General features: G+C 39.1%; 2 protein-coding genes across 2 annotated transcripts in view; one reads left to right on the top strand and one right to left on the bottom strand.

The window, feature by feature from the left end:
- The window catches only part of LOC150087348 (clotting factor B-like), a 91,865-nt gene extending 76,641 nt beyond the window's left edge, over positions 1-15,224 (top strand). Inside the window, exons 5-8 of the mRNA XM_090371147.1 lie at positions 12,038-12,144; positions 12,347-12,606; positions 12,838-13,004; positions 14,936-15,224. Coding sequence (XP_090227273.1) covers positions 12,038-12,144; positions 12,347-12,606; positions 12,838-13,004; positions 14,936-15,154 — 753 coding nt within the window. The 3' untranslated portion in view covers positions 15,155-15,224. The remainder of the gene's footprint in view (positions 1-12,037; positions 12,145-12,346; positions 12,607-12,837; positions 13,005-14,935) is intronic.
- Positions 15,225-16,525: 1,301 nt separating this feature from the next.
- LOC150087347 (high affinity copper uptake protein 1-like) overlaps positions 16,526-25,555 on the bottom strand; it is a 33,054-nt gene continuing 24,024 nt past the window's right edge. The window contains exons 3-4 of the mRNA XM_090372009.1: positions 20,757-20,904; positions 16,526-16,783 (exon numbers count right to left, since the gene is read on the bottom strand). Coding sequence (XP_090228135.1) covers positions 16,579-16,783; positions 20,757-20,904 — 353 coding nt within the window. The 3' untranslated portion in view covers positions 16,526-16,578. The remainder of the gene's footprint in view (positions 16,784-20,756; positions 20,905-25,555) is intronic.

The following is a 25,555-nucleotide window of genomic DNA, read 5'->3' as shown; positions in this document are numbered from 1 at the left end:
GCTTTAAGAAGATAGGAGATGTAGTATTATGTTAAGAAGTAATACCCTGTAGTAAGTGAGCTTTAGTAATATAATATAAATATATGTAATAAGCAAGTTGTTGTTTTGGTTTTTAGGAGCATTAGCAACTAAGGCCATATTGCCCCGGGCATATGCGGTGGTCATTCCCTGACCTTTCCGCATCCTCCGTATTTGGTAATAAGCAAGTAAGCAAATCTTAATCCAACATAAAATCGCTGTTGAACCTTTGCTTTTGTAAGATTGCCAGTAAATTAGTACTGCTTCTTGTGTCAGTAATTCCTTTTTGTAAATAATTATTATCCTTGCATTTTTGTGCACCCTTCTAGCCAGTCGGCTGGATAAAACGGGTGAAAGCAAACATTTTCTAGAAATAAACATAGTAATAATAAAAAGGGCGCGATTAGCCCACTGGTTACTACACTGGACAACCAATATCACGGAGCCTGGTTCGAATCCCATCACGAAAGTCGCTTCATTGGACCTACCTCTACCAAGGTCGAAGTGACGGCTGAGACATAGTGGCGCCATCTAGTGTCTCTCCCATAACTACCGCCCATCACTGGATATCAATGCCAAACAGGTCCACCTCCACAGCTGCATGATGATGGGGTGTAGAAATATTGAACATGCTGCATATTAAAGTCACTCGCGTGCAGGCCTTAGGCAGAGGGGTCAGTTCGAAAAGTCAAAGAAAGTCTCCGGCGGAGCGAGTGGCGCTGTCACCAATCAGCCCAACCAACTGGAAGTGCTTCCTCCATAACTGTGCTAGTGACCACCCAGGAGGGAAGAAGAAGAAGAAGCAAACGCATGAAGTCGAGCATCGAAATGAATACGTTCATCATGCAAGCATATTCCGAAGTAATGAAGCTAGCGACAGACATGACAACGTACTAGACGAAATTACACACTAAGTGGCTGGAACGATTCCCAACTGTTCAGGACACCAAACAGCAGACCAGAGACAGATCATCATCCATAGCTCCTGCAATCTTGGAAAAAATCAAGTAGAATGTAAGCGACCAGCTACAAACAACAACGAATATGGACACAATAGAACCAGAAGTGGAGGAGGAACAGCAAGTACAAGAACTACAAGCCAGAACATCTGAAATTGAACACAGACAAGATCACAATGTTCAGAATAGAAGAAGAGTGGAAGAAAGCGCTAACAGAATTCTGGGGAATGAACCCTAGACAGACCCACACCATACGAAGCAGAGACCCAACAGAATCCTGTGGCAAGTCACAGACCACCTCCAATAAGCGAATAATATTAGATTATCTCAACAACAACGAAGTAACATTAGACACCATCTGCACAGCCATTTACGGTGCTGCTGTAGCAGCCACCAGGGTTAACGGAAAGAGCCCCCAGAGACCAGCATAACACAAAACACAAACACAAGGAACCACTTACCTGGGAGAGAAGGCTACAGCAGAAGAAAGAAGAGATAAGAGTGAAGATAGCCCAATACCAGCGGGGTATAAAAAGTAAGAAGCTGATCAGAAAAATGAAGGCCATCCACAGCAAACACGAGACCTGTAATCAGAGGATCAAAGAATACCGTGACACCCTCAAGCAGAAATTTCTGGCACTCAGCAAGAGACTTTGCCGTTACAGGGAGTGCCCAGAGGAAAACAGACAGCAAGGCATTTGATAAAAACCAGAGAGCCTTCTACAGGAGAAGGAAGGCAACAGACACCCCCAACCAGAAGGTACTCGAGGAGTTGTTGGGAAACCTGTGGAGCAGCGAAGTTAGCCATAATGGCTGTGTGCTCTGGATAGGTCTAGAAAGGAAGAAAACCCAGAACATACAAGAGATGGAAGAATGGGAGGTTCGGGAAGAAGATGTACAATAGTTGATCAGAAAAGTCCCATATTCATCAACCGGTGAAATAACACCACTTTGCTTATTGGAGGCTTGAAGTGGTGAAACCCATGTTAAGTCTCTAGAGCAAAGTTTCCGGCATCCCCCTCCCCCCCCCATACTTCTCCTTCAACCCATGCACTGTACTAAGTACTATAGGCTTTGATATCTTTCGTGTTTGGGGTTTTCATAAAAAAAAAAAAAAAAAAAAATTTGGCGAACACGAGGAATAGATAACACTCACAACTACTGTTACTAGAAGTTCAGCTGCACACAGTCACATAGCGTAGCAGTTCACCCAGATAATAATGCACCCTGACACAATCCCAGCGTCTCTAGCTCCAGGAATCACCTACCTGAAGTCCAAGGACAAAGATACCACAAACCCAGCAAAAGTACAGACCAATCACCTGTTTCCCAACAATGTACAAGATTCTGACCAGCTGCATAACTAAGAAGATGTCAATCCACTTAGCGATTGATGTTCTGGCTCTTAGGGTATATTCGTACAAGTACAAATATACTCTAAGAGACAGACATCACGGCCGAGCAGCAGAAGGGATGTAAGCAGAGGATGCGAGTAGCAATTGCCCATTGACGCTTCAGTTATGAGGTAAGCCTGCAAGAAGCACCGCAACCTGTACACGGCCTACATCGATTCCGTGTCCCATAGCTGGCTTATACACTTTCTAGAAGCAACTATGGCAGAATGAAGGACCAGTATCAAGGTCGAGAACTTCACGACCAGACCAATATCCATCAGAAGAGGAATCTTCTAGGGAGATGCCCTGAGTCAACTATGCTATTTTCTAGCGCTTAACCCACTGTCCACCATGCTCAAAACAGTAAGTACGGGTATATTCTAAAAGAAAGGAGGTAGAACCCGTACACCCTCCTCACCTGATGTACATGTATGACATCTATGCCGCAACCGAGAATAAACTCCGACAGCTCTTTCAGATCACGGAAGAGTCCAGCACTGACACCAGGATGCAATTTAGCCTAGACAGATGCAAGGCCCATGGATTACATCAAGGACATTGTTGTTTGGTTTTTTTTAGGAGCATTAGCAACTAAGGCCATATTGCTCCGGGGATATGCGATGGTCATTCCCTGACCTTTCCGCATCCTCCTTATTTGTTGGTCACGGGCTCGAACCGCGGTCTAATCAAGAAGCGTGTGCTACACACTGCTGCTGCTCCTTCCCACCTGGCTACGGAGGCGCCACATCAAGGACATCCAGTCGGACGAAACTACCAGCTGAAGAGTGGTGATGAGATTGAGAACATGAGAGAGAGAGAGAGAGAGAGAGAGAGAGACCCAGACCAGTACCCGTCATGGGGCGGGAAAATCCCTTGTAAAGGAGAAAAAGTTATTTTTATAATAATAATAAAAACTATGAACGTTTTTTGTAAGATGTTACTTGTCATTACTGAAATAAAACCAACCGCATTTCTTCTAAAACGGACGCAAGTAAAACGAAATAATAGCAGGTAGACGTTGTGTGCCCTAGGTCAAGCAGGTTTTTAATCCTTTTCCATTCAAGGAAAGAAAAAATTACGTTGCTGGGTCCTCTCGTCTACAGAACCGAGAAGACCGGATTATTGGTCATTGAACCCTCCTTCCACAAGGTCTTCTGGCCTTTCTTTCACTACCTTATTGTTAACCGCGTCTGGGTTGCCTTTGCCCGCCATTATATATTATTTAATTTTTTTTTTTTTTTTACTCTCAACGTCGAGAGCCTCCTTAGAAACATATAACGTTTATTTCACCTTCGTTTAGTGCTAATAGTGGCAAAAAATGTCAAGAATTCAAATTATTGTTTTAACAGCACCTAATTACCCATATATTAGCACGATGTATTTTGTCTGTAGAATGTATGTTCACGCAGGGCCTTTTTTTCCATTAGGCATTTGGGCCTCGTGCCTAGGACCTACAAAAAAAAAAAAAAAAAAAAAAAAAAGGGACCCTAAAGAAACATAGTTCAAAATACAATTCAACGATTTTATTACAACGATAAAATTTTACAAACTAATTTTTAAACACAGATTTCTAAGATAAATTCTGTCTTTGGTTTTTTCTGTTAGCAAAATCGTCACAGTTCTTATTGCCAGTTAAGTAGTTATTGTGTAAATAACTACAAAACCGTATTTATAGAAATGCTTTCGAATATATTTAAAAAACAAGAAAGTAAATTTAACCAAAGAACCTTTTAATATAATATAGTGAGGCTTTGGAAGGAAGAATATCTAGGGTCCACGAACACCAGAAGATGGTTTTGTATTCACAGGTAGATTTGTATATTTAGCGGTCTGAAAAATCCAGAAAACCATACTTTTTCACTCTGCAATCGACGAAATTGCAACCTCTGTTAAAGAGGACTTCAGAAATTCCTCTAGTTGTCTACGGAAATCGAACCCAGATATCTCCAAACTAGTGGTGATGTATCGTGCTGATAAAGTTGAACTGAAAAATGATGACGACAAGCAAAGTTTATTCTTGTATTCTTATACGCGTTAGCATAATTATATGCATGTCTGTTGTCTTGACGATTTCTGTCCGCATGTAATAACTCTGCTCCTAATGAATGGATTTTCATGATGTTTTACATTTGGGCCTTTTAGAATGATTTGATCTTGCCATCCCAAAATTCATTAAAATTGTACAAATAGAAATCCGGCAATTATTATTTATTTATTTTTCGTACATGTCGTATAGGCTATCCATATACTGTACCATATATTCTAGCTGAAGCATTGTATATTATGTTTGTTGCCGTGCGCTGGTTGGAGGAATGAATGGGCAAAGTGGCGGAACCTAGAATATCTTGTTTCTGCACAGAAACAAAATATGTTCGCGCATAAAAGTCGTTGCTTCCCCCCCCCATTTTTTTTTTTTTTAATTTCTTGGTATGACTCGCTTCTCAATCTTGCCCTTGCACATATTGCTGGAAGATACTTCAGAATCACTGAAAACATACAAGTATTTTAAAATCTTCGCTCTAGAATGCATCTGCTGTATTACCTTGGCCTTTTTTGTCATGAAGGTTCAAATTTGTAAACATCTACCTGTTATACAGTATACATATTTCTAACAATCTCCCTCTCTATGTCTGTAGGCTATCTAGTTGCAAGTATATATATGGGCAGTAAGAGTGAAAATATCGTACATGTAATGACTACCTGATTGGTACCGTTTCTCGAAGTTCAAATGTGGATGTTTAGCTACTCCCAGTTGCTTTTCTATCTATACATTAAAAACATTTTCCTCCTAGTGATATTTATGCGAGCCAATGGGAGAAGAGGGCGAGGCAATTACGTCACTACAAATGCAATTAATTATTGACAACTGCCTCCATCGTTCACTGACTTCGTGCACGTGATCTACAGTCTAACATTTGATGTTCCATTGTAACGTTTTATGTATATTAATGAATATTGTATATTTGCAAATACCGTAGTTTAGCATTTTGTAAATTTTAAATATTTGTTTAGTTTGTAAATATTTTAGTTCTGCTCTTTTCGATGCAACAATATCCCTCATGCATTACGAGAACCCGAAGCAATAGGCCTTTTCCTAAGGGATATATGTAAATGCAGTTAAATTACATAGTGATATTGGCTGAAGTCAAGGATATTATACACCGGCAGGCACTTCGATGAAAGCGAGGAAGACGGCAATAATTGACAGGTGAAGGCAACTCCCTTTTCTGATTGTTTTGCCTCGTCATCGAGGGGAGGGGCTTAGCCTAGTTAGGGTTTTTTTTTTTTTTTTTTTTTGATTTGGTAGTTGTTGGCGCATCGGCTTCTGTGGCCATATTGCACCTCCCAAGGTTTTTTGCAGTACTTTGATCCAAGCCCGAGGCGGGAATCGAACCCGCGACCTTTGGGTTGCCGGGCAGGTACTTTACCCACTCGGCTAGCCCGGTCGGCTCCTAGTTAGGGTGTTTATACTTCCATCCCGCTGTTTTAAAATGGGAAAAAGAGTTCTCGATTTAAAAAACAGTGGAAAATGTGGGGAAAAACAACCTTAGGCATATCAACCTAGAAGGACAGTGAGCGGGGAAAGCAGTGGCATCTGCCAATCACTGCTTTGTTCCTGTCCGTTTGTCGAAATATGAGTCAACTTGTCAGTCATTGCTTTCCCACTGTTTTGCTTGCTGCCGTGTTCGAGGGGATACCTCTCAGGATTTTTACCGACCTTGAGAATGCCGCGCACTACACATGCGCAGGTAAATAATTACATAGGTCATTTAACATTGCGTTTCGACAACGACCTCCATCTTTTTATCTTATTATTGGTATTTATTTTTTTACTTATGCTTATTGTGGTCTTTAGTATCCATATTGATTATTCTCCTTCGGTTTAGCCTCCCTGTTTATTTACACATTTTGGTCTTCCTCTGCCTTTGGAAAATATTTAAAATTTCCCCAACAGAACTGTAAACTTGTATCAGAAAGAGCGAAGTATACTTACGAGTAACTGGGGACATTTTAGTATTTCATGTGAACTGATGAGTGTTTTCAGATTGGTCTGTAGTGTAAAGTGTGATGTATCTAAACATACAACCTTTTTATATTATCTAATTTTGTTTTCATTTTAAAACAGAAAATCTATACAAAAGTTAGGCTTTATTAGGTACGTTCGCTTCGCATGTAGATATGCATAAGGGCATGTTATATTCACCATTTCCACCCATATAACAACTCGATTCATCCCCTGTGAACAATTCTAGTAACTGAGCGAGAAGCAGACTTCACAGACTTTCCTGTTGTTGAAATAATCCTTGATTATTGAATAAATTTGAGGGGAACGTTTAGCCTCGCGTAACACCATTAAGACACTTTGCCAGTTTATTGTATCAAACGCTCATGCAAAATCAATAAAAATACCTAGACAGAATTTAGCCTGTGATTGCTGCCCTATAGTCACTAGCTGCCTAAGCGCATCGTCCGTTTCTTTTCCTTCTTTGAGTGAAACTGTTAGAGTTCATGAAGATAATAACCCATTCATCTGTCAGGACGCTATTGTGGCAAACATATATAATTATTCTGAAACCAACATACATTCATAAACTTTCCTAATCCGCTCAGCAATGCTGTCGGATGGTATGGATCCACCATCCGACCATCAATGGCCATCTCAGAATTAATTCTGGAGGCTTCAATGGCCATCTCAGAATTAATTTCAACAATGCCTCTTTCCAGATATCTGGGAAAATCCCATCCCTCAAGCAAGCATTATATACAGTAAGCAGATAAGCTGGCATCATACGAAAACTTCTTTTAATGATCTCGCCCTCAACCAGATCCATGCCAGGACATTTGTTACTTTTTATTTTATGAGTTGCCATCTCCACCTCCTCTGTTTGAAATTGGGGCTCATTTCCCATGCCCGAGTAGTTCTCATTAAGCAACATCATATCTTCGTATGCTGAAATATTAGTTTAATTCTCACTGTGATGGTTCAAATCTCCCACCAAATGTTCCAGTATTAGGATCATACTTTCCTCCCAAGTATGAAGCGTCCTTCCTGCAGCCTGAATTGAATGCGCAACATCTCCAGCAGAGTGCCGTAATTTGTTACTACACAGTTTATATACCGATCCCCAGAGATTGTTGTTTCCACATTTGTATCAGGCTCTTCCATGCATTATACTTTTCTCTAACGATTATTCGTATATATTCCCGTGTTGCTCGGCTATATTCATTTTTGAAAGCTTGTGTTTCATTCCCTCCCCCACACTTGCACAGCTGATACAGTTTTCTTGCTTTAATTGTTTCCTTACGGAGAGATGTCAGCTCTGGTGTCCACCACTTGACCGGAGCACATCTTATCTGGGTGCATCTCATGGCCTTTGCAGGCACCCCCCTGTAACCAATCTTGTAATAATTGGGCATCCTTCATTCCAAGTAGCGCACCAATCTCGTCCAGCGTTACCTGCAGTTTTGGAACGCAACTGGTCATCAAAAGTACATGTATCCCAGTTTGTTGATTTTAATGAAAATCAACGAAATACACCCTGTGTATTCCTAGGTGGCTAGTTGTTCTTGGGTCGACCGGTAGCCAGGTGGGTAAAGTGCCTACCTGGCAACCCAAACGTCTTGGGTTCGAATCCGTGCCTCGGGCTTGGATCACAGTAAAATGCAAAAACCTTGGGAGGTGCTGATGCGCCAACAACTAAAAAAAAAAAAAAAAAAAAAAAGTTGTTCTTGGGTTTCTCCTGGGTGGAGTTGAACAAGTTGATTCTTGGCTGCAGGAACTGCAGTCTTAACTAAAAATCATTGAATTGTTTGGGTTGCAAAGTTTTGCAATTATATCCTGAAATCATTGTAAATAACTGTTAAAATTGTACATTCACTAGTACTTTCACTTCTAATTCTTTGAAAATGTGGCTGAAATCAATTGTCTGTTAATGGGAATGGTTAAATTGTCGAGGTTATGGTATTTCAATAGTTAGTTGATAGATTGGTAGCAAAAATTTGTTAAGCATTTTCTTTTCAAGACTGGGTTTTATTATGTTACTTGCTGTCTATAGGTTATAGACTTGTATATAATTTTCATATGATACTTCTTGGTTGCCAGCTGTGCAGCTCTAATCAAATATGTCTAAGAATCTTAAGATTAGATTTTAAATGTAAATAGAATATAGTTCACTATACACTTTGTCTATTAACTATTGTCAACTTTTCTCTTCTGTTTCAGGGGATGTCTATTTCTTCTTCCCCTTATCCTCTGTCCAAATTTCCTTTCCCTTCCAATCCCCATACTTCTCATTCTTATCTCCACTTCCTTTCTATAAACACCTTAGGGTCCCAGGCTTGCCTGATAGTCCCAGTAAGTGTCCCTGGTCCCCTGGCTGCGAAGTCACCAGGTGCCAGCACTCAACACAACAACACGGTCTGTGCGGGTAGCATAGTGGTATCGTCACCGTCCTCCCCACACCAGGTGGAAAAGGCCCGGGTTCGAATCCCGTCGATGACGCGAGGAACTTTAATGGGCTTTTTTCACTCCGTAACTGAGTTAGTCGGTCTCAGGCGTAGATAGAAAGGTTTTCCCCCCAGAAACTGGGGTTTTTCGTCCAGCAAAACAGACAAATCGACCATAGAACACGCGCAATTAACAGACATAAGACACACAGCACGGCAGATGAATTTCATTATTCGGGTGGCCTAAAAATAATATAGTATAGTGTATAGAATAACAGAACACCACACATACACACCTACATATACATACTTGCCAGCCTTGGCCTTTTGCCTTTTCAGATGCTACAGCGGCATATAGAGGAAACCCTGAAGACCGCAATTAAAGCAAACACACGTTGACCCCCGACCTTGTGTATTCCAAGGTTCACAATGGGACGTCAGTCTCAACTGCAACTTGATTACTCGGTGATTACTGGATACTCAATCTGGTTCGACAGCCCAATTATTGATTAAATCAGATGTCTGAATAGTTGACAGTATCATATCAATATTGAATTTTCCGTTTACTGTCAAAATTTGCTCTGTTCAGATCGCGGTTTATGAACGAACAATTCATGCTGAGTAATTAACTCCTACAACAACGTTCCCGTTCATTAGTAGCTTGACTGAACCGTAACGTGTTTTTCAAATTAGAGTCCAATCAGATAATAACCCTCTCACTTTGCAGTGAACCAGCAAGCTTTCAATGTAATTTAAATGTGACGCAATGTCACCGTCATGATGAAAATAAATGCTTGCCAAATAAAATTTAATCTCCTCAGTTTCAGCACAAATGCAAACCGCATCAAGGGTACAATATCGATGGAGCAGGGTGGCAGATAAGTTGCGATTAAAATCGAGAATTGCTGAACTAAAATCGTAAATTGCTCCGACTGCATGAGACAATTTTGGTGCTCAGTGAATAGCCCGTGACTCTTCTGTCGCTTTCTTACGGCTCCTGAATATAGGCAAGGTCAATTCATTTTGCAGGCTATCCGCAATTCATCTGCAACGTTTCTGGATCTTTGCCCATTAAGTTGTATTATATTAGTAGTCCTGTAATTCTTTGTCACTCCATTTGTGCTATAGATTGCTGCGTACCAATATGTTGCATGTTCCTGAATTATGTTATTCCACTTATGTTTATTCCACTGATACATTAATATGTAAGGAGTAATCCGTCCTGTCAGGTATAAATTTCTGCGCCTTTTCATATTCCGTACACTTTTTATCTCTGACCGAGTGGCTCAATCTATTCCCTCTCGATATACAATTCGCACATGAGGGCGGTTTGCGAATAATTACGGTGTAAATGTCCATTCTTAGCGCAATGACAGCAGACTGGTTAACGACGTCTACAAGTTTTTGAAGTGTGCCCGAACGATTGCCAATTGTAACAGATGGTTACAAGACGAAATGGATTTATTCAGTAGGACCTCATTCCTATATACGAGATTTGTAGAGGTCATTCATTACTTATGTCCTCTTCCATAGGCATCTTCATGGACTATTAATTTTGAAAAGAGAACCCCCAGCCGCTTAATTCTCTTATTCTGTTTTATATGATCAGTGTCGTCTTTATTTTCTAACTCCAAAACAATACCTTTGTCGATATTGTTTTGGAGTTCGAAAATTTTTCTCGGTTTTATTTTACCGCCGTTTTCTTCACCTTATGTATTCTTATGGACTTCAGCATATCTGTCAAAGCTCTGCTGACAGCTTTTTGAACGTTATTACTTGGTTCCAGGTGAGGATCATCCTTAGCCTTTATTAACAAGAGCATGACAATTTATCTCTTTGTTCCTCAACAGATTATTTTACAGATTATTTTCCACAGTATTGTCCCCTGAACTTGTCCCAGCATTCTTTTTTAATAATATTGTTCCCAAAGCCAAGACCCTTGACTGCATCACTATATAGAATGCTATTCCATCGTAGACCAGCAGTTTCACCCAGTTCCACCGATAGCATTCTCTGTAATTCTCTTATTTGAGTTTGATATTCCTCAACTATTCGCCGCAAACACGACACTTTCTCCTTTAGACTCTAATTATGTGCTCCCAGTTCAATTGCCGTGTTTTCTGGGCAATCTCTATACCGTCTGTTGGAGGATGTTTGAACTGCAATGCATGACTTCTTTTTATTTTCAAACTGATTGAACATAGCCGCAACAGCGCCAGTCCGGGAATTTTATTGCCACATCTCGTATATACATATACGAGGGGGCATCAAAAAGTTCGTACCCTGATCTAAATAAAACATCTGTAGGAAGATGCCGTTTTTAATATGTTGTCTATATATTCAGTAGCTAACATGTGAAATTTCATTCCCGTAGGTGATCGTACACCAGAGGCGAAGCCCGGAATCTGAGGAAGGACGCTATGGTTGACAAAGTGGAGTATGGAGCAGTGATCAAGTTCCTGCATTTGCAGGGCTAGAAAGCTTAGGAAATTGACGAAGAAATGAAAGCTGTGTATGGGCAGAATTGTCCATCCTATGACACTGTAAAAAAGTGGAAACGGGAGTTCCAGTATGGTCGTACAAGTGTCTTTGATGAGCCAAGAGAAGGAAGGAAGGCCATCAACATCCACAGCAGACAGTGAGACGGTTGCAAAGGTTGAGCAGCTGGTGCTGAGTGACAGATGTGTGACAATTCATTTAATCGCAAATGCAGTGGAAATTAGTTATGGGACTGCCCACTGCATTTTACATGACCATCTGCACATGTCTAAGGTCTCCGCACGATGGGTTCCAAGATTGCTGACGCTTTGCAGAAGTAATGTCGAATGCAATGTTCTCGCCAACTGTTGGATTTGTGTAATGCGGATGGAAAGAACTTTTTTGATCAGTTGGTGATGAATGCTGGGTGTACCAAGTATTCGTCATCAACTGATCAAAAAAGTAACAATTACAGAATTAAATTAACTGTTTATATGGCTTGTGACATTAGCCGGTGTCGCCTTCACAAGGGTAAAAAAAAAAAGAGGCCAAGCAGTAGAGTAGCACAGATATATTTGTCTTTGATAATTCTCACTACAATTGTCTTTGGGTATCCAAGATAAATATGACCCCTGCATATTCCTTGCATTCTTTTTTTTTAATAAATTCTCTACATACACTTAATCTGTTTAATCCATTTTTCTCTTATACTAGCTTATTCTCTTTATTTTTTTTCTACAGACTGCAATATTTACTAAAAACGGAGAAGGTCCAAAGTTTCTCTGTGGAGGTGTGCTTATAGATGAATGGCATATTGTCACAGCTGCCCACTGCTTTGATGGGAGAAGGTAAGCTGTATTTTTGTTCTGTGTGCGGTCTAAGAGGCCAGGAATCGCGCATAGCCTGGTATGGATATTTTATGTTGTAACTGACTCCTCTAAAATGCTCGTATTATCATAATGAAAATGGTTACAATTTCAGAATTATGCATTGAGATGATTTCTCAAGTTTAGTAATATGTACTATTTTTTTTTTAAATATTTTTTGCAGCCCTCGACCCCAGAATTATTATGTGCGACTTGGAGAAGTGACTCTAGATGGAGGCTCACATCATGATCTTATAGACATCACCACTCACGAAAACTACAAACCAGCCACCTATTATAACGACATCGCTATTCTCCGCTTGAAAAATAACGTCACGCTGTCTGATGAAGTGTTTCCTGTATGTCTCCCATCGACAGAAGTGCTTCAGAATAGCCTCATTGGAGAAAACGCTACTATTTTGGGTTGGGGAGATCTAGCTTTTGGTGAGTAAGGCTATTGTGACGTATATATTTTTAAGTCTGTCATTTCCTAAATATGATGTAACGAACAGACGTATTGGTTTCTTGTAATAACAGCTTTTCCATTATTAAGGTGCTTGTTTCGTATTAGTCTGGACTCTGGAAAGCATTAGCTGAAAGCAAAATGTAACTGTATAAAAATATAGTATGACCTCTTTCTTTTGAGACTGTGACGATTCCAGTTTTTCCCTGTAGGTGGTCCATCCAGTCATCTTCTGCAAGAAGTGGAAGGAATCCCCATAGTCCCAGTATCGCAGTGCGAGAAGGCCTACTCGAAAGTACTAGATTCTCCTTTTCCAAGAGGATTTAGCCCTGATTTTGTGTGTGCCGGTTTACAAGAAGGAGGTAAAGACGCTTGCCAGGTAAGGAACGTTACTATGTACAGTATTTATATTTTTGGCAACTAAAAATTTAAACTAAAACTTTTTTAAATTTGTTTTGGCCAGTATCAAAATATCGCTCTTAGGATCTTACTTAGTATGCTTTTTACTTGCAGCTGGTGAGGAAAGTTACAAGGAACGTAGTTAATACTGTTTGAGGTCACTTCGTTCCATTTCATCAGTTTTACAATTATATTCATACAGTGAAGTCTAAAATCTAAACTTTTAAAGAAGTCCAAGCCTAAGACACATCATTTGCTCCAGGGAATATTAAACGTGACAAATCAGTTAAGACATACGAGTATATAAATACCACAGTAAAAATAGTGAGTTATGACTTTTCCGATGTCTCATAATCCTTCACTGCAGTTCTGTCTTGCTACTGTAGTGTATGTTACGCTATATTTACATTTAAGTTCTAGCATTTCTAGTACATACTACCTTTTTTTTTTTTTTTTTTCCAACATTAATTTTTATCTAACAACGCAGTGTTCATATATTACATTTTTTTTTTTTTCTATTGCGATGAATTTCATTTCGTTACACTAGTCGGTACGATCAGGTTATATGGAAATTTCTTCATTTTTTTCTTCTTCTTAGAGAGAAAGAGCAGAATTTATTTCTCTTTAGAAAACAAAGAAAACTTTCTATCCTAAAAATAGTCTTTGTTCGCAATCATATTGAGTCAAAGCCTTACGTTCCTGGATTAAATTCTGCCATTCCCAAATATGAAAATATGTTCTTTCTTTCCGCCCCTTGGAGCTATCTCGTGTATATGTTCGCTTCCTGGTTTTGGTGTTAACACGACGCCTTATCGCAAACATTTCCATTAATGGTTATTCGCAAAAACAAACAAACAAAAAAAACATTTTTAGCCATCATTAGAAGAATCAGCAAATGGAAGATGATAGCATAAGATTGCAGTGCCTATTGAATGAAAATGAGATGGATTCAGATTGGCTGCCGACTGTAGGAAGTTTTCCAGGCCTCTCTGCAAGTGCTAAGTTGCTTGTTTCAGGAAAGACTGTACAGCCAGCCACACTGCACAGCCAATTATCGACAGTTACTGTGGTCAGAAAGTGGTTATCACTCGTTAAGCATTACCTCAGGATTTCATAGGACATCAAGTCAGTACCATATCAGGTCGCCCACTTATTACATGTGCTACGTCGGGAATGCTGCAAATGGAAACTGTTTAGGGTCGCCAACATACCTAGAACTGGTCCCGATTGTGTTTACCACGAGGTTGGAAGCAAAGAGATAAGATTTAACATAGAACCAGAAATTCTGATTAAAAACTTTCATCTGAGTACCAGTTTATAAGCGACTTCCGCAACTAGCATTCGAAACACGATTTAAGTATTTTGGTATGTAGTCAAGCGTGTTTACATCTTTCAACAGCATTTTAACGTTTTGGACATTCATAAAACCTGAAGTGTGAAACTGCACGAATTTTCCTGCGAAATTTCACTTAAAAATTCGCTGCTGCATGTTTCAATCAGTCGAAATTATGCGAATTCTGCACCAGTCCAGTTCGATTGGCGCATTTTAGTTGCCTTAATAATTTTGAATATTCAGAATTAAAAATCTGCAATTTGATCAGATATCGCTTGATTTTAATTAACTTCTAAACGAGGATAAATTTCTGTATTAAATTGTTTAAATTCACTCTTAATAACTTAGTGGAACTTACTTTATAAAGCTAATGTTAAATAAGATTTTGCTATTTCTGCATTATGTTGTGTCGCAAATTCAAAATCCTTGCTTGCTATATTATGCTAATGCTATATGAGGATATTAATTGTTTACTCTCTCTCTCTCTCTCTCTCTCTCTCTCTCTCTCTCTCTCTCTCAACAGGCTGCTTATTATTATCATAACACCATATTTAAACAACTGTAAATGATTTTTTTAGGGAGATTCCGGAGGGCCTTTAATGATCAATCACGATGACTCCTGGATAGTAATCGGCATCGTGTCCTTTGGCTTCAAGTGTGCCGAACCTGGATTCCCTGGTGTGTACACTTGGATACCTCACCATGTGAACTGGATCGAGAACTACATCAGACAAGCAAATGAAATATTTATGAAGCAGCTAGAAGACAACTTCCTGGACATGATATGTTTATGTTGATGAAAAAACAATTATTCTCTGGACGTTGAAATAATAACATCAAATACCATGCACCTTCAATTAAGTGCCATTCCAATAAAGTTTCTTCATAAAGAAAATATATAATTCCTTTTTCCCTTCTCGGCTGTATCGCTTGTTCTTTCGTGAGATTTGCGAAGCTCCCATGTACACATTTGAATTAAAACAGCTTCATCATTTTGAACCATTGTTTTAACATATATCTTTCTGGAAGTACGCCCATATTAACCATCTTTCAATATCTGTGCATTTTTCCTCATAATTTCATACTCACAGATGTTGTTCTTTTCAATTTTGTAATTTCTTAAGGTATTTGACTCTCCCTTAAAGAATATTCACGTTATTATCATCTCAATAACGATTTTCTAGGATATTTCTTTTCATTCCATTTATTTATCAGGAAAATTATTTAAAGTTAAACGTAATTAAGTTTTGATAATTGACTGAAGGCTGTCTCTTATTGAAATGAAATAATAAAGACAGCACTATTGAGCTGCCATCTTAGGACATGTTATGAAAGTTTTTATATCAAGAAAAGGAAACGTTTTCTCACTAGATCAAAATCGACAGATGGTGTTTTCAAAACAGTAAAAGTTTTTAATAATGATAAGAATTGGAGGAGATTTGTGAAAAACCATTTATGAGGTTTGAGGGCATACTTTATTATTTCATTTTTAGTAGGTTACGAATTAAAGCTTGGAGTACAGGAAAAGAAGAAGCTGGAAAGAGAGGTGTTTAAGTAAAAGTTGCAAATATTATGATGGGTAAGAGAGGTTGGAGGAGAGAATAAAAGGAGCAAATTTTAGGGACTTTTTTCAATCCATGGTTAAGTTGATTGATCTTCGGTGAGTATTATGCAGTTTTCAGCAAAAACAGACAAACCAACCAGAATATATGCAAACACAATATACTTATTTCTCATAGTGTCAGCTGCTTGGGCACAAAACCGAACAAGAGTGTCACAACTGTTGAATTTTAACTCACTCCTTTGGCCTCACAACAAACACAAATATGACAGCTAATATAGAATTTTGTTGTTAGGCAGTGGGATCCATAGACATCTACCTTATCAAACTATTAACTAAAACTTGAATATCACACAGATTCTATTTCCTCACATAAAATCGTATTCAGCAAGCTTTCTAACACTCGTTAATTTTTCACTTCAGTAATATACGTAGATGACTAAAATACTGCGTACCTATAAACAATCGCTGAATATTTAAAATTAATTTTTAATTTTGTGAGAACCACATTCAGAGAACACAAATTGCCTATAATTAACTCGTAGTATCTATTAAGGTATTTAATATTAAAAAAACTTTAAAAAATTTCGTTTAGTAACAAGTTCAAGGATTGTAAATATACAAGATTTTGCAAGTGGGTGCAAGAGGTAAGTGTAGTGGTCAGGTATCTCCAGAAATTTGCATTTCCATTGGAACAGCTAGAGGTTTATGGATTAAAATGGCTTCTACTAGATAACTGACACTTGCTGCAGTTACGACAGTCAGAAAGAGCCACGCATTGAAACTCATTACCACTAACATTATTATATAACTCATTGTGATCTCGATCATGTGCAGCACAGTCTGCAGTAGATGTAGCTGTAACCTAAAAAAAAGAAAGGGAGCAAAATATAATTTATAAATAATGATTAAAATAAATTATTTTTAAAAATTAATTGAAGTTTCATTTTCTGTGATTAACAGAAGTAAAAGTTTAACTAATTCATTTTAACAATTAATTCTTTCTTCTTCTTCTTCTTCTTCTTTGGTCCTTAGCTGGCAGCTGGGGGAGGCGGTTGGCCACGCAACCAGTATGCTGCTGTAGGTGCCGCAGGGTTTCGGACTTGCTCTGTGATGTTCTTCCATACCTTACGATCCATGGCTTCAGTCCTGGCCTGGTTAAGGTCGAGACGTCGGCTCTTCAAGTCATCTTCCACTTGCTTGGCCCACGTTTTCCTAGGCGCGGTCCGTTGGATGCTCCATTGGGTGGGTCGTTGTCTCCAAAGGAGTGTGGATGGTATTCTGTTCGTGCCCATTCTACATACGTGGCCAAACCATCTGAGCCTTCGCTTCTGGATTTGGTCGGCAATGGTTGGTTGCTGTTGGCATCTGGCGCGGATGGTATCATTAGTGATGCGGTCGCGAAGAGAGATGCCCAAGATCTGCCGCAGGCATCGCATTTGGAATACCTCAAGTTTGTTCAAATCTAACTTGAGACAAATCCATGTTTCCGATCCGTAAAGTAGAATGGGCAGGATCAAAGTCCGGAAGAGTCGGATTTTAGTCTTTGTGGAAATGTTGGTCCTCTTCCACAGACACCATTTGAGCGAGGCGAACGCAGTGGCCGCCTGTCCAATTCTGCTGTGGATTTCCATGGTGGATGCAACTTTCTTCTCCTGGACCAGCGACCCAAGGTATTTAAAGTCCTGCACTTGCTCGATCTGGACGCCTTCGAGATAGATGGTGGCTTGCGACCCATCTGTTGTCAGGGCCTTTGTCTTACCAGCATTGATCTTCAAACCGTATGGCCGGGCAATGCGGGCAATGTCGTAGAGGATGTCCGTGGCTTCAGCGTCGTTACCGGCAAGGATAGCACTATCATCAGCAAACATCAGGTCAGTCACATAGTGATCCTTGTCATATTGTATGCCCTGTCTGTTTCTGAATGCTTGCCTCATAATGGCGTCGACCACGATGTTGAAAAGCAACGGGGAGGCTACATCCCCTTGGCGGACTCCAGTTTGGATGGTAAATTCCTCAGATAAATCATTCTGGATGCGCACCTGGCTGGTTAAACCGTTGTATGCAGTTTGGAGGAGTGTGATGACTTTTCGAGGTACATGTTCAACCTCTAGTAGTTTCCATAAGGCAGGCCGGTGGACACAGTCGAAAGCAGACTTAAAGTCAATGAAAACAATGACGGTTCGCTGTCCACACCGGATCCTCTCCTCCATCAGCTGACGAATGGCAAAGATTTGATCACAGCATCCTCGCCCTGTCTAAATCCTGCCTGTTCTTCTCGACTGGTTTGCTCGCGATGTTTTTGCAGCCTTGACTGGATGATCTTCATAAAGACCTTTCCGATGATGGAAAGGAGGCTGATGCCACGGTAGTTCTTGCAGTCCCGGTTATCACCTTTCTTGTGGATCGGTACGATAATAGCTTTCCTCCATGTTAACGGAATTTGTTCAGTGCACCAGATGGTTTTGAGGAGTGAGTGTAGTCGGCGAAGCAGTACATCTCCCCCGGCTTTGATCGCTTCTGTGGTGACTTGGTCCACTCCTGGTGCCCTGCCATTCTTCAGGGATTGTATGGCTGCTTTCACTTCTTCTACTGTAGGCTCAACATCGACCATGGAGACCTCAGGGGGGTCGATCGAGAGTGCTGTTGCTGGCGGTCCCTGAGGTGGGTCGTGATTATACAAAGCTTTGAAGAATTCACTCCACCGTTGCAGGCGTTCGGATGGTGATCGCACGAAGGTCCCATCAGCATTCTTGATGTTGTCACTAGTCAATTTGGTCTTTCCACTCAGACATCTGAGGGTGCGGTAGAGAGTGCGGTACTCGTTTTTGGATGCCGCCACTTCAAGATCGTCTGCCACTTGGTTCCAGTATGCTTCTCTTTCTGCTGTCATTCTTTGTCGGACTTCTCGGTTTAGCTGCCGGTACCGTTCAAAGTCGACCAACTTTGCCTGTTTCCGTTTCCGTTAACAATTAATTAATAGTTCATTATATATACGTTGCGCATACAATCATATCTGTAATGTCCATTCAACCGAGTGCCAATGTCTTATTAGGGGTGGGTGTTTTCAATTTGCCCTTTATTGGCTCTCACAGTAGCACAGTGGAGGATAATCATCAATTATCGTCCCCATGCTGAGTGGAAAAGGCCCAAGTTCCAATTCTGCCAACAATGTAAGGAATTTTATGGGCCTTTTTCACAACTTGGAAGAGTTAGTCGATTTCAGAGTGTGCATTTTACAAAATAAAAAAAGAACTGACTGTAAACACGATCTTATGTAAATACTGATCTTGCAGCTGTCTATAACGCGCCTACTACTTGCTAGGACAATCAATTTTCCATACCTTATGTTGTGCCGATTCACCATGTGGTAGAGGCCTGGGTCCGAGTCCTGTTAAGACCTGTGAAACTTGCAGACGTTTTTTGTCACACCATGACCTAGTGGTCTTGTGCAAGAATTGCACAGTCCCCTTTCTTCTTCCTCCAAAACAAAAACTCGCGTTTTTCATCCAGGTAAACTGGCAAATAAACCGCAGCCTCACAGCTTTAGTTGGTTTGGCATAAAATCTGGTTAACTCTGTACCGATTTACTTTTCCTACCAAGTGAAACGGTGCTTTATCACTGAACATATTTGTGAGAAAATCAGCCTTACAACCAGAACGATAACAAAAATCGTGAACAGTGAAAGCCAATGGTGCTTTTCATGATTCCCTTTCATTATTGTTTGCATCATTTGAAATGTGTAGGATTTCCTTAGAAACAGTATCCTCACAAAACTATGTAGAAACGTAGTTGTCTGAGGATCACTTAACACTTTATCTTACTTTCGTTGTATGCATGGACTGCCCAGAAAACTCGCGCAGACACTTTCCGCTGTTTTTTCACCGATATTCGGCCCTCCTGAACACTTTCCTTTCTATTCGCCATTGGTTCTCAAACTTTTGTCACTCAAGTTATACTTAGAATTAAAAGACTATATTTGCGGAACGCCTAAAGAATGACTACCATTGAACGCAATGAAATTTTTTCTAATCTTACGGTCCTAGTTTGAAGCAGGTCGCGACACGGTTTTAGAACTGGTGTAAATGTTCTTCAGTTGTAAACGAGTAAATCGCAAGGCGAGATTCATTCTTGGACTAAATAAAATTGTGCATAAAAGTAAATGGAAAACAATGAAGCGTTTTATTCATGGAACACTTCCATAAATTTTTCGAAGCGCATGAAAAATATTTCTTGAACTCTCATTTACCAACATCAATTAATGGGCTTTCCTAGAGGCCGCCATACGTCATGGTTGCGAATTAAGAACAAAGCGGTGAACAAAATGTCATTCTCGAGGACATTTTTTGGTTTGGTTGATCTTAGGGCGCATCAGCACCTTAGAGGCCATATTGCGCCTGCTGAAGGACGTATTTCCAAATTTGTACTCGTCTTTTAAGATGGTAAACAGTTGAGTATGCTGAGTCGCTGAGTAATTGAACATTCTATCGTGGTCGTCCGGAATTTTCTTCAGAGTACGATCGGATGCCCTTGTGGGCCAGGAAGGCATATTAATATCATGGAGATATTGACATGCGCAGATACTAGCACATTAAAATATATGTAATTCCACTATTTTGCTGAAATATGCTGTTTGGAGTTCTGTTTACTTTGCGTAGGTAATGAGCCCGTACTTGAGCTTAGGCCTAGACGTCGCTAGAAGATACAGAATTTAGTTCACTCTTTTAGTACAACGATGTACTAAAACGTTATTTGAAATATGTTGAAATATGGATTTCAGCATATTTCAAATAAGTATAGAGCTTAGATAATGATTTAGCTGTGATGTGCTAATTACCTTTCGTATCTTTCGTTAGTTGATTTGTTTAAACTTCTGTTCCTTTTCATCTTTCTATTAAAAATTTCGACCAACTTTATCTTAAAGAATTTTATCCCTTCCTGTAGAAATACAAATAACGCCACTCCTGCACACAGGATCACCATCTCTGAAAAAGAAAACAAAATTCGTGTTTAATTAAAATTAAGTTTCTCAAAGATTTGGTTAAATAACTTTGCAGTTTATCTAATTTATACTGTTCTTTCTTTTTTCAATAGCTTGAAAAAAGAGACATTTTAAAAAGAATTATACATTTAATTATAGATGCACAAAGTTGAGGAATTGAGCGAATTCATATATTCTACATTTTTATTAGACTATCTTTTTAATTATATATTTATAGTGATACCATCTGTTAATGATGTTGCAAGAATAGAGACGAAACTATAAATTCTGGGCCTTTCACTTGATCTTTAACAACCTTACTACCCAAATCGTCGACGCCCCAACCCCGCGGTGGCGGACATAGCGAGTACGTATAGTAGCTTCACCACTGCACAAAGTATAGTTTCTGCGAAGGTAGTTTTCTACACACTGATTTGTTTAATTTTTTTTAGCAAGAAATGTTAATGGCTCTGGCTGTTATCTGTGTGGACTCAGAGATCCAACTGGAAAATTTTACGAAACAGAATTAAATATATCAATTCTAATTCCCGTTAATAAAATATGTTACTTTTAATAATCAAGTATTTTATGCCGTTATCCACGCGTGTAACGAACCGGAATGGGGCTTGGGTGCGCTCCGATCCATTTTTAAGCCTTTGTAATGGACCTCATCAGTCTTTGGCTCGGTTGAACGCCTATTGATTTATGCTGACGACTTTAAATATTATTAAAGTTTAAATAACCATACTTAATATCAAAAGTTGTTGGAAGTCGTGAGTTTTGTTGTCGATTCAGAATTTAGCATCTTACAATAGATGTTTCTAAATTAATGCGATTGTGATTCGTCATGCAGAAGTCCGAGTAGTCTGATTAGCGGTATTGACTCAGTGTGTTTAATAGACTGTACTTCTATCAGACTTCGTAATTAAATAAATACATTTTCTGTTTATACTCCAGGTCGTCCTGGAGTATAAACAGGTCCATCAAATGTATAGATCTCCGAGCTGAGATCAATCTCTCAACGATTGAGCAGATACATTTGACGCCTTTTCCACCCCGTATCACATACTATGGGAGGTATTTAGACGATGTTCTAGTTATTAGTGATCCAAGAAGACATTTTACATTCGTTTAATAATATTCATTCTAGACTCAAATTTACATTGGAAAGGGAGGGTAAGGATACAAAGACATTAAACTTTCTAAATTTCACGCTTACTCGGGACTCGAATAAAATCCAATTTAACATCTACCGAAAACCTACAAACACCGGCATGCTTCTACATTATAACAGCTATCACCCGTTCACCTTCAAAAGATCGATTATCTTTAATCAATTTCTAAATGCCTACAAATATTCAATGTATTTCTGAGCCCAAAGCAGACGGAATCTGCTTTGGGCTCAGAAATACAAGTATTAACCAGCAGGTTCTTAAACAGGGGTTATCCCCTTTCCACAATAAACCGAATTAGGGTACAAGCTAAGGATAGGATACAAAATACTACACCAACCAACAATAGTAATATCAAAAAATACTTTATTTCTGTCCCGTATGTTGAACAGTGGCACAAACACCTTAGCAAATTTTTTAAAGATACCGAATTTAAAATTGTGGCCAGACCAATACGGAAATTACACACTATACTGAACAATCTCTCGGTTCTTTCCGCGTTCGCAACACAAATTAATGATCTGGTATACAACATTTCTTGCGGTGATTGCGACTCGTCTTACCAAGGTTCGACGCAGTTTCCTTTGAATATTCGTGTTAATCAACATGCGGCCTCAGTTCCTGCTTCTCTTTCAGCAGCGTCAGAATTAGCTTTTCACGCCATTAACGAAAGTGATGTTTTTTTTTTATTTAACGAGGCCAAAATACTTAGTTTCCGTAATTATACGCGACTATTAATTGCAGAAACCGTAGAAATTAAATTACACGAAAATTCTGTAATTTTAGTCGGCCATATCTCATCTCCGATTCGTGGGCTTTTACGCGCATGCGCGAAGACAAATAATCCCCATTTAAGTTTCACACACACCCCTATTCGGTAATTTTCATTCCTGTGATCACGGCATACGGTCGAAAAGCGTTTTCAGCTTCAGGAAGCTGAAAACGCTTCCTGAAGCTGAAATTTTGCAATTTTTTCGTAAAATTCTTTTTATTAATTTTCTTATTTTTAATTGCGTTAAATTGATTTTTAATTATTTTTTAAATTATTTGTTACTCTAATTTAAGTTTTTCGATTTTTTCGTTTTAATTTCTGGAGATTATCATACAGAAGTGTGTGTTCTACGTACTATATTGAGGTAAACTTCTCTTATTATTTTACAAACTAAGTATGAATAAAGTAAGACCTGGAGAGATAATGAATACAGTGATTGTTAATGGTGTGGAAACAGCTGATTGGATTACAACAGTGCAGGCAATAACATCTGAGTTGTTTCCTAATGAGGAAGGAACATGGGGAGGGAGACAATAGAACAAGAAGGTATCGGAGACTCTAATGTAACATACCTTGGGTCAGTCGATATTGACTTATTTACTTTAGAGGAACGGAGAGCCATTTCTAAGCAATTTAACATTTCCAAAGCTCTGGGGATCAATTTAGTAGAGAATGTCGCTGTTCTTAAAGTGATTGAACTTTATCCTACCATTTTTGTTAAACTTATGTAATAAATGCTTACTTCGAGGTACCTTTCCTGGGATCTGGAAAGTTAATTTGATTAAGCTGTTATTTAAGCCGAGTAAAAAATCGAATGTCCCAAGGGGGAGTATAGACCAATTTCGTTATTGGCCAATCTTGAAAATATTTTTGAAAGATTATTTTTAAAACTGAACCAAGTCATGGATAAAAATGGTTTGACCCTGCCTTATCAGTATGGCTTCAATAGAAGGCATTCTGCGGAGGATGCCATCAATATCTTATGAATTTCTCCAACCAGGCAGAGGAATAGTATGCGTTAGCCATCTTTATAGATATTACTGGAGCTTTTGACATGGTATAAGATGCATACTTGATATAGATGTAAGAAAAGAAAGGAAAAAACACTGACTAAAGGAAAAAACTGAGTAAATGATACAAAGATCTTTGAGATAACAGAAGAAGATAAAAAGCAGTATGTACTGGAACTTAAGAACACGTTTGAGCTTCTGCAGACTGTTCAGGACCAAGATATCAAAGAGGAACATTACAACTTTCTGAAAGTGATAAAGTCCAAGAAACCTATAGGTAAAAAGAAATCCAAAGAAGAAAAAATCAGTCAAGAAACACTTGTCATGATGAACCGAAGACGACAAATGAAGAGCAAGAAAAACACAGACAGGGAGAAAATTGAGTATACTGAGTTATGCAAAGCCATTAGAAAGAGACTCAGAGAGGACATAAGAAGATTTAACACAAGAAAAGTAGAACAAACATTAAGGGAAAACAGAGGATTTAAATTAGCATCCATGAGCAGTAATACAGAAAGACAAATGATACTGAAACTGAAGAACAGCGATGGTGTACTTATGAATAGCAGAGAAGGCATAATTCAAATAGCAGGAGACTACTATAAAGAGTTATACAAGGCGCGAAGGAATGAGGCCAGCAGCGGGAAAGATGGATCGCAAATTGTAACATATACAACATACCTGATGAGGTAGGACATGCGTTGAAGAAAATGAAGAATCAGAAAGCCCCCGGGGGGGGGTGAGATGAAGTTACTGTAGAGTTGTTAAAATTGGAAGGAAGAGACATAATACAAAAACTGGCAAGGCTCTTCACAAAGTGCATTAGAAAAGGTGTGATGCCTAAGCAGTGGAATAATGCAATCATAGTTTTGCTGCATAAGAAAGGAGATAAATCAGAAATTGGAAATTATAGACCAATTAGCTTGTTATCCCATATCTACAAGCTGTTTACAAGGGTCATTACTAACAGATTAGAAAGAATACTTGAGGAGAATCAACCGAAAGAGCAAGCTGGCTTTAGGACAGGATTCTCAACTATGGATCACCTTCACGTAATATCACAGCTAATGGAGAAAGCAAATGAATATAAAACACCATTATGCCTGGCATTTGTGGATTATGAAAAGGCATTTGACTCCATACAGCATAAGGCAATGTTTCGGACACTGGAAAGACAGACAAGGCATAGATACCCCATATATTATGATTTTGAAGAAAATATATGAGAACGCTACCTCCTTTATTAGACTAGACCAGTGCTTCTCAAACTTTTTTGGATCACCGCCCCCCTAAAAAAAGCCCTCGCCAAGGCTTTTTTTTTAGCCCACCAATTTAAAGTGAAGCTAAATAACTGAAATAAATATTTGTCTGTTTGCCTCCAAAAAGGTAAATGCAGCCCTGCATATATGTGTATGAATTATAAAGAAAACTATTTACTGCACCTTATTCCTTCTTCGTAAAAAATTACAACTACATAAATAAAGTCAGTTATAGTCACTTAAATGAAGTCATAAAAATTAAAGTTAATTACATAAATAAGTCATGATATTAATGGAAATAGTTAATTATACAGGGTGTCTCAAAAATATTGGGAGGTAGGTAACATCTAAAGGCATATGAATCGCATAAGAACCCATAACCGGAAACCTCACCGTAAGTCGGTAGAGGGCGCGGTATTCTCCGCACGAAGAGCATGCATCG

The sequence above is a fragment of the Mastigoproctus giganteus genome, chromosome 4 (genome assembly GCF_048544385.1).
Source record: "Mastigoproctus giganteus isolate SK-2022 chromosome 4, ASM4854438v1, whole genome shotgun sequence".
NCBI classification, from domain to species: Eukaryota; Metazoa; Arthropoda; class Arachnida; order Uropygi; family Thelyphonidae; genus Mastigoproctus; species Mastigoproctus giganteus.
This window is presented reverse-complemented; position numbering and strand designations above follow the sequence as displayed.